The sequence below is a fragment of the Cinclus cinclus genome, chromosome 6, assembly GCF_963662255.1.
Source record: "Cinclus cinclus chromosome 6, bCinCin1.1, whole genome shotgun sequence".
In the NCBI taxonomy this organism is placed as follows: domain Eukaryota; kingdom Metazoa; phylum Chordata; class Aves; order Passeriformes; family Cinclidae; genus Cinclus; species Cinclus cinclus.
In genome coordinates, this window is record NC_085051.1 from 3,240,011 (window position 1) to 3,250,150 (window position 10,140).

At 38.8% G+C, this 10,140-nt stretch overlaps 1 protein-coding gene across 1 annotated transcript; it reads right to left on the bottom strand.

Moving 5' to 3' along the window:
- Positions 1 to 910: 910 nt before the first annotated feature.
- FSHB (follicle stimulating hormone subunit beta) lies at positions 911 to 1,851 on the bottom strand. The gene is made up of 2 exons (XM_062495117.1): positions 1,693 to 1,851; positions 911 to 1,147 (listed from the first exon to the last, which is right to left on the bottom strand). Exons 1-2 carry the CDS (start codon positions 1,849 to 1,851, stop codon positions 911 to 913), a joined length of 396 nt encoding a protein of 131 aa, XP_062351101.1.
- Positions 1,852 to 10,140: the final 8,289 nt, after the last annotated feature.

Below are 10,140 nucleotides of genomic sequence, written 5' to 3' on the forward strand. Positions count from 1 at the left end.
GGTATTTGCAGAGTTAGGTTGCTGCAGAGTTCTGTGAACTTCCATTCTCCGAAGGGAGTCCTGTGAACGGCTCTCAAGGTACATTATCACACCATGTTTGCACTGGTGGGGACAGGTGCCTCTGGATTCATCCCTAAATAATTTTTGAGACTCCTATGTTAAATAATGCTAAACATTTCTCTTTACTACATTTTCACTCAGGTGAAAATAGAGAGCTGATGATTTCTTCAAGTTAGCCAGGTACGAGCCAGAGTTCACGTTACTTGTGTTACTGTGACAATGAGGCTGAACTAACAAGTCTTACTGAGAAAGTACAAGAATTCAGGTGACATTCAACATTTGAACATAGATTTTGGCTCTTAAATATACACGCTGTTACTACTGGCAGAGCATAATGACTATATGAAACATAATGCAAAGCAAAATCAGTCAGGATCTCAGCTGAGAGAGGTTTACAATCCAGCTAATAGAAGCACAACCTGCAGCAAGGCTTATTTTAAAATAAGTGTGTTCTTAGGAGAGATGAAAAGCAGGACATAATAAAGACTTGAATCTTGGGAACTTTTTGAAAGCACAGAATACAATAGAATAATCAGTGTGGACCAGGCAGTGGAAATACAGAAATATAAATAATGAAGCTGTGATAAAGAGGAAGAGGGAGGAAGGGCAGAAGAAACTGGAAGCAGCATTTTTTATAGACCTATTAAAATTATTTTAAGGCAACTGATAGGTTAAGTAAGGAAGGCCCAAAGAAGAGTTTAGTCAGTAGCTCTTCATTTTGGCCTTAAAAATCTCTGTTTCAGTCTTGGCAGTTTCAAAATAGCACAGCCTGTTATTTTCCATTTAAACCTAAACAGTACCTTTACTTAGCAGGGAGCATTTAAAGCCAAACTGCTGTCTCCAGTTCCCTTCACTGGTTACTTCCATTCTGACTGAAGGAGCAGTAGGATGGCCCCAGTCCCCTCACGGTGCAGTCAGTGGTGTCAGTGTCACAGGTGTCACAGTGACATTCTGTAGCTACCGGGTATGAATAAAAGGATTCGGGATGGTCACCACAGCCAGGGATCTTCACTGTTTCATACACAACCTCCTTGAAGGTGCAGGTTTGCTGAGCAGTTGATACTGGTGGATATTTATATACCGGATCCTGAAATTATAAGAAGGAAATAACTGTTTTAAAATTTGTTATGGGTTGGATTTCAAAATTTTTATCAAATGAGAAAATCCCACTGAGATCAAAAGCATTTGGGTCTGACTCTTCTAATTTCACTTAGATCTTTAAATTTCCCCTTTTAGAAGGACTGATATGGCAAATTTGTGTCTCATACCATCACCAGACAATCTTTCAGGTCAACTGCTTGATTCTTCACATTATTTGAAAGAGAAGAGGAGTAATGGCTGCTTTATTGTATCTGCTTGCAACCACAAATTGAGCACAAAGCAGAGATCCAGACTGTAATTCTTCTAAATCTGGTTATACAACATGAACATAATATATGCAGGCAGTTAATGAACTGAATTTTACTACGATATTTCACCCTTCTGTCTGTGCTTCAGATTGGCTGTGTGTCTACAGCAGTTATTCAGCCTGCTCTTTCACGAGGGCTCATCCTGTCCATGTGTTTGCTATGGACTGGGTTATCTGTACATCACTTGAAATATTGAATTCTGTTGCCTGAAATTGAGTCTCACCCTTGTGAAGCAGTATCCTGAGCACCACGTGGCATTCACTGTAATACAGAACTCACATTCTTCTCTTTCCACTGCTATGGTAATATTGGTGAGCTGACAGCTGTTGCAGCAAATTGCTTTCCAGCAAAGTAACAGCACGTAACAATTAAGTGTCTTCATCCTGCCTGTAAAGAAAAAATAGATATCTACTGGAGAAATGTATAGTTATTTTCAACAGGAAACAGAGAAGCAGGGAGAAATTGAGTGTCTGCATTATCCTCAAGTGGTTCCATAACAGCAAGGGTTCAGAATCGTCAGTAAAAACAGACATTAAATAAATCTTCCTTATGTTTGCTGTTAAAGGAGTTTGATTTTTCTAAGCAACTGAAATTGCACGTCATCAATCTTTGCAGAATTATAATAATAGCAGAATACCATACCACTTTCAATAAAATATTTTTATCTAAGTATTTGTAAAGAGAATGCATTCTGTCTGTAAGGAAAAAGAAAAATAAGCAAGAGAGAGAAAGAACAAAGTATAATGTATTTTTCGGAAGCAATTAATTACTTTAAGTGTTTGCAATATGAAAAAAAGGATTTCTACATCAGGATCTGATGGAAACTTACCTGTATTCTACTCGCCTTCCTAGAAGTAACAGCTGTAGTGAGAAGAAAGCCCTATGCTTTCCTTATATACTGAATTGTGTGTAATTTATACCTTGAGGATTTTCAGTGTATTAATGCAGCAAGCATTAGTTTGGGACTTGGTGAAAGCGGATTAATGTTCAGCCAGACAGTGAGATTAAGCCTTGCTGAGAGGAAAAAAGAAAAGCTAAACACAGTCGGGAAGAGATGGTGAAGGTTACTGTCACAGTGTCTCTCTACACCTGCCACTGGATTTGATTCAGTGGCATTTAGAAATAGCTGAGCCATTTCACAGCTTGAAAAAAGGTTGAGAAACCTATTTTTGGAAATGAAAAGTTTAGGTGTTTTATCTGCTCTGTCAGCCCTCAGAGTGATCAGTTTGGGGTGCAAGCTGGTCCTCTGGCAGTGGAGGACCCTTCACGGTGGGGACAGTGCCAAGGTGTTTCTGAGCTAATGACTATTTTCTTCTTTATCAGAGTATCAATTTTAATTGGTTTCCCTCTGGAGTTAGGTCTTACCCAGTGAGCTGCATATGTAGTTATTTGTTGATACAATAAAGCTAGTGATGTGAATTCTGTTAAACCCCCTTTTCTCTGAGGAACTTCTCTTTTCTTTGCCATGCTTTTCTAGCCCAGTATATGCAATCCTGGTTCCTGTCTGTTGCATGGTAATATTTTTTAACTTATGCGAGGGATGTTTGTGTGGTGGAAAGGGACTATTAGGATGTCATATTGAGGCTCCAGATTTGTGTTTTTATGTCAGTGATTTCAGATTAAATATTTACATGTTCCAGGGAAAATGCTAATGTTTTTAACTGACGACCACGCAAACTCAACTTGAATGTATTCCCTAGTTTTCCATGGTAATAAAATAGTCCATGGATAGTGTTCCTCTGCTCACTGCCTTTTTCCTGCATTCACAAGTTAGGGATGTGTGCCTTTTCACCAGAATAATGACAGAGAAAGAACTCTCTTGAGCTTCACATAGCAGTTCTGGGGAAAATGACTCACAGCAGCACTGTATTTACTATTATCTGCCCAGAACAGCCAGTCTTGCTTTGTTATGACTGTTCTATTATGGTCAGTCTGACTTTAGAGAAATCCATCTGTGAAAGAAAACTAGACAAGGACATACAGTTAAAAACATTTTATCATGAAAAGAAATTCTCACTGGCCTATTAGTTTCCTGCAGACGGGATACTTTTCAAAGTGGCTTTTACAAATGAGCCCTTTAAGTGTGTCATACCTTCCTGTGGTCCTGCAGACTGGCCATCTGTTCCAGTTTTCATGCAGTCTGCAGTACCTTCATTTGGAAATGAATTTTGCATGGCACCAAAGTTAGAAAGTGAGCCGAAAATTTTCCCTGGACCTCTCCTGTAATAAAAATTTTGTTTGAATGGGAAGACAGTTCACTTGAATCTATAAAGAAGTCAAAAAATTAGACATCTTCCTCTGAACTACTAGAAACCCTGTGATTGTTTCATAATGGTCTTTTGTGTTGTTTAGTGTCAACAGTCTATCTTCTCAGAGGAGGTTCTCAGTTGCTGTAAGTCTCTAATTCCAGAGATGCCAGACAAAATCTGATTACTTTTGTTATATCCCTACTGAGGATCTGGTCTTCTCTAAGTACTAATTGATGCAAATTATATAAGACTAAATAAGTTTCATTTGCAGAGGACAGTACAGAAAATACCTGATCTCTGAGTTGCAACGATCCGTTTCATGTTTTAAAGAAGCATTCACTAAAGCACAGTTTCACAAGCAGACAGTACAAGTTTAGTCCCTGCCATGTTGTTTCTTCCCTGCCCTATTTCCTTGCTCTGGCCTACTCAGCCTCCTCACTTGTGGAAACACGAGTTAGGGAAATAATTCTATTAAAAGGAAAAGCTCTCTGTTACAGCGTTGTTAATCCATATAATTTGTTCCACAATGAGACAAAGAGGTGTAGCAGTGTAAGTGGTGGGATTGATTGGGGGCAGAGTGAATGAGGGGTGAGATTAGCAGAAAATGGTTTAGGCAGTGCTCACCTGAAGAGTTCATGAATCCACATTGTAAACACAACACAAACACTTCAACGGGAAGATGTCAAGGGCCTTAAGGGAGCACTTAATAGCCAAGAGCTCTGTACTCCTGCTGGAGTGAGAGCAGGAATCTGGTAAATGCTGTCAAGGAAGATCTTCAACATGAGCAAGGGGCTGGTTCATCAAAGTACAGGTGGTGCTGTAGATGAGGACTCACCAACTTTTGTGCAAGTCACAGAGGTCATCAGACACCAGATTCACATGGCTGTGTTAATGCTTTGGTGGCTTCTTGGGGAAATAAAAGGCTTCTTGTATTGCTATCTTTTGGTGTTCTGTGGCTCTTTCCCTTGGACTGTTTACTGTTGTAACCTAGCAAGCCATTGTCACCACCACTGTCACAAGGGACCTTTTCACTTGCTTTACTCTTGCTTTTTTAATCACTTCAAACAGAAGTGCTGTGACACATTTTGCTCTTGTTTCCCTTCTAGCAGCAAATGCTTTTGTTCTTCTGCTTGTGCTCTGGTTGTTGGTTGATTTGTTCGTTTGGGGGGTTTTGTGTGTGTGTGATTTGTTTTTTTTGGTTTTTTTCGGGTTTTTTTTTCTTGCAAAAGCATCTAATACAGAACTGAAAGCTTTCATGTTTCTTATATATCCTAAACAAATGGAATTTCTTCAAGTGTGGTGGTGCTAAGACTAATGATTCTGTTACTGCAGGTTTTAAGTCTGTCTTGCTTAAAAGAAGGTAGTTTAGATATTTAAGAGAACTTTGGCATCTGTCAAAGTGCTATTGGAAGACTTGATTATATGTGTGCAAGACATCCACCATGAGTAATAAATCTGACTGTCCTGATAGAAGATGTATTGATCTTCTAGTGGGAAAAAACATGTCTGGTATAAAACACCTGTGACTATTCCAGCTGCAGCCTAGCTTTAACTCTTCATGTATTTTTAAATACTTAGGTATTCCTAAATTTAAAGGTGTCAAGGGACATGATTTTAAGTTTCTTATGTTCATAGTTGTGGTAACATGTTTTAGATCTTGATAAATAGATACGTTACTGAGGAAAATAGCTTCTGCTGTTTTTCATTGAAAGTGTCTCAAGGCGTGTCAAAGGTGCTTAAACCTATGGCTTAATTTACTTTCTATGTGGTTCCATCACATGAAGATTTGGAGCTGTGCATTCAGTGCCATCGTGCTGAGTGTGTGCATTGGGCAAGTTTCTTTGGACACTGCCAGTCTTGTCCAACTGCTCTTCCTCTCCCCTTTATCTGCTTATCCAAATGTTTTCCTTCACGGTTCCAAATCTAACCTGAGGTATACTTCTGCTCCCCAGTGATTGACTACACTTGAAGTACAAAGCTTTCAAATTGCTTCTGAGTCTGTGCTTAAATCTGAGCTCCCTCTCTGGGACTGGTATTTCACAGCACAGCAGCACAGGCCTGTGCTAAATGAATTGACTGGAGTTTTGTTTTTCCCTTTTGTTGCTGTTGTTTTTGTCTCTTTCTACTGGTGGGAGATGACTCTTGTCACTGCATTACCTCTCTCTATGCCTTTGGGTTTTACTGCGATTCTTATTAAAATCAGTGGGGGGCTGTCACTGGCTTTAGTGACACCTGCATTGAGTGGTTGGTCACTGTTGGTCAATATAATTTTTACTGATATTGTTTTAAGTTGCCAACACTAATGAAGCAGAACTGTGAAGTAGGTCGGGCCTGCTGAGCACATAGGTGGTTGAAACTAATTAGTGTCAGCTAAAGACCTAATCATTAATGACAAATTTTTATATGCATTCATACGAAAGGAGAATATTTGATCCACAGGAGACTGAGGAAAATGCAGAATGAGTTGGCTGTGTTTTTTAGTAGCACAGGATTTTAGAAACCTCTGGAGATACAAGTTTCCATTGCTTGGAGCTAAGGTTATGTGTCCCATATTTTCAAATATCTACAAAAGCTGTTAGTCTTTCTAAGTCTTGTGGAAATCCTGCTTGCAGTCAACAGCAGCAGAAGCTAAAGATTCTGAAAAGTGTTTAATAAACACAGAACAGTGCAAGCAAAAATACAGATGCTTATGCTGTCAATCAGTCGTTTCTCTTGTAGTTTTTTGTCTCACATGACATAAATTAGTTCATGGCTGATTCTTATGCCACTTTTCTATATATATATATATATATATATATATATATATATAAGCCAGCTGTATTTCTTGTGCTTTTTAGTGATGGCATTCTTATAACCTTTATCTGTTTTCTCTCACAGAACCACAGCTATCTTGGCTCCTTATATAAGATCATTTGGTAACTCCATCGGTATCTGTTGGGAAACGTGTTAAAATTCTGCTCAAGCATAAACCAAGGATAAAAACTGTATGTTTTCTAAAAATGCTCTCTTCCTATTTATTTCTTTGTCATTATTTCATTTTTACACATGATCAGCTAGGGTTTCCTTTTTGTTACCTGAGAAGTTCTTGGGTGTGTATGGCATTGTCAGTATGCTGTTGAGAACATCAAAAAGCTAATCAAAAAGAAAAGCAAATAAACATATCTAAATATTCACTTGAAAAGTCAAATCCAATTTGAGTTTATTTTTTACTATTATTTAACTTTTATGTAAATAATATTTCAAGGTCCGAATATCACAGAATGACTGGAGTCCAAAGGACAAAAGCTGCCAATAGTAGTTTGTGTAAGGAATGTTTGCATTTATTTTCTAGGTAGGTTGTTCCACTGATCTGCCATGCTCATTGTTTGTTAAACCTAGAAATAAAAAAAAAAAAAGTGACAGTGTTTCAGACACTTTAATATTTCATCACTATTTCTGTTATGTTCTATAACTGTGTTAAGAAGTTGGGCAAGCATATGTCTATGATGCATTTTATGATGACTTCTTCTAAAACAGTAAATTTGGCAGGACTGAACCTTATTCATACATAAAAAACAGCAGCTGCTAATTGTTTTCAAACTACAGCTATGATATGCAACATAAGGCTTGTCTGAATCATTCTGGCAGTCTGCATTGATAACACAATAAAGTTGGTGCAGAATGATTTGGCACACTTGGAGAATGGATGAAAAGCCCATCTTATTTGGGTTGCTAGATAAAGTCCTAGGCTGAAGATGTCTGACCCATATCGTTTTTTGCAAGTGCAGTAATTTTAGGTCAAATTGCTTAAGAAAAAGAGGTTGGAAAGAATGCATACAGTCATAGCCACCTTTGGCTGCAATTTTAGCATTTTGTCTGACCAATTTTAGCTAAAATATTAACTGCTTTTAGGGATTCTGAACAATTTCTTTTAAATTATTTTTTTTCTAAGCAGTCATATGGACCTTTTATTCTAGGGCACGGAGCCATTTTTGAGCAGATTATGGGGTGATGGAGTTGCCCTGCAAGCTGCAGGAATTTGATTGTTAACAGATTGCAAATCCGCACAGAAATTTATGAAACAGCAACAGGAATCAGTATCACAGACTTTTAATGAGAAAATGGATCTGAAACTTAAAAAAAAATACTTTTAAGGTATCAACCCAGTACATATCTTAATATGAAAACCAAATTGGATTAGCTGGGTTTTATCAGCAGAATGATGACATAAGAAAACAAATATTGTATTTGGCTGAATTCACGAGGAATGTGTATTTTTAAAAACAATTACTGTAATTAAACCAGAGGCCTTATTCTTAAACTAGAATATGCTAGAAGTCAGAAGATCAGTTTTATTTAAATCACAGTATTGAGAACTTCCTGCTAAACATATTTTGGGGAGTGCTGCATGGGCACCATATTAGTTCAGACAAATATATATTTAGAAAGCTCATTTGGAAGAGTGGTTTTTTAGGTATTTTGTGAAAAGGTACTGGATTTGAGGTTTTTTTCCTTGGTGATCATTGAAGGCTGAGTAGAGAAGTAAGCAAAGCAGTTTGTGCCATGCCATAATATAATTTCCTGACTTTCCAATCCTCAGGGAAAACCTGGGAATCTTCTTCCTGATAGGAAGCAGGAGGGTGAACCACCATTCTAGTCTAAGGGATGTGAATTATAGTGACCAGAGGCACTCCACCACTTATGGGCATTAAAAATACCTGGGAGGGTCTACTGGAATTCCATACTGTGTGACTGAGAACATGCACTGCATGCCTGTGCTGTGGTGGCAGGTTTGGGCTGCTCAGCCTGCCAGACAGATACTGCTCTGTCAGCATGGATGTGACATCCATGTGCCATGGTGTCAGCAGATGGAAAGCTCCCTTATGCAGAAAAGGATATTTGATGGCTGGAATCCTGAGCCAGAGTCTTGGGAAGATTGTCATCAGAAAATACTGGTCATCATTCTCTTCAGGACCCAGGAGTCCCTCTTATCTTGCCAAGGACCTTTGGAAATCCATTCTTTTCCTCTCTTTTTAGGAGCTTGGGACCCTGTCATCCCAGCAGTGAAGCCTGCCTTGGGAGGCAGCTCTGCAAGAGAGGATGGGGGAGCGTGGGATGCCAGCAGGGCACTGGGGCTGGCAGAGGAGTTCAACCGTGCTGTGGGAGGAAAAAAAACAGGCATCATTGCAGGACAAGCTCAATGAGCCAGCCTCTGAAACGTGTGTTCCTAAATGTGATTAAAATTGCCTCGAAATTAGACACCTGTGGGCACTTATCACCTTTAAAAGTATTGATTTATGTTTTGTCTGTTTCAGTGCAGCATTAAACAGCTGTTTGAAATGGATCAGCCTAAACACTGTCTGCTCAGCTTAGAGGAATAGAAAAGTCACTTAGCAGAGATCCATTTGTAATCTCTGTAGGACTGCCTGAAAGAGAAACAGTCCTACTCAATTGCTTTATTAATTATATAAACGGGCAAGATCAGAACTGCAGATAATTGAACAGGTTTTATGGCTTGTTGTGGTGCCATCTCGTGGTTCTCGAGTAAAGTTCCCACGTTGCTGAATGTTCCTTCACAGCTAAAGCAGATTTTACAGCATTGCGGCAAGCAAAACTAAAATTTGGAACTGAAGCAGCACTTTAACCTCCTGGCTATTGGCCAGATTCCTGCCGTGCTCAGTCCCCTCCTCACTCCAGTAAAGCCTTTGGGCAAAAACAACTTTCAGGTCTCTCATTGCAAGAGTGGTGATAATGCAGAAGTCTTGAAATGCGTGCAAAATGCCAGGCCATTTTTTTCTTGTCCCTGTGTATGAGAGGCATGGAGAACTGTGCTCGAGAAAAACAAGATTTTCTTTTTTTTCTAAGCCCTGGGACATTAGGCATAATTGCTCCTGCTGGTGTCTTAAACATAGAATTGCTCTGAAAGTGCATAGGGAGAGTGCAGTTCCTTTCGCTTCTAATGTGCCTTGGTTGGAAAAAGAACAGAAAATTTACAGGAAATATCTATAGCAGTCCTCTCCATCTCGTTTCCACATGTTCATTACAGAGCTTGTACACAAATTTGCTCCTAAATTTGAGCAGCCTTTTTATGTGCTCTGTCATCTTACTGTTCTCCCATCCTTGAAAAAGAAAAGTGTTTGCTCCAGCTTGTCCTCCTTATATTCCAATGTAACGTTTTCAGCTATACAGAGGTCTGGTTTTTAGAATTCTTTACTTTTCCTACAAGTCCTCACAAACTAGGAGACTTTCAGTTGCATTGAAATGGTTATCATTTTGCAGCTTTCTGTTTTCTTGGTGTTGTCCATTGTTTGCCATTTTCTTTTGCTATAACATATCACTTTTTATTGCATCCAGCAGACTAGCAAGCACTTTCTGACAAATGTTTGTCACATTTTTCTCTTCCTGAATTCTAATTTCTGTTTGAATGACTTTTAAGTAATGAT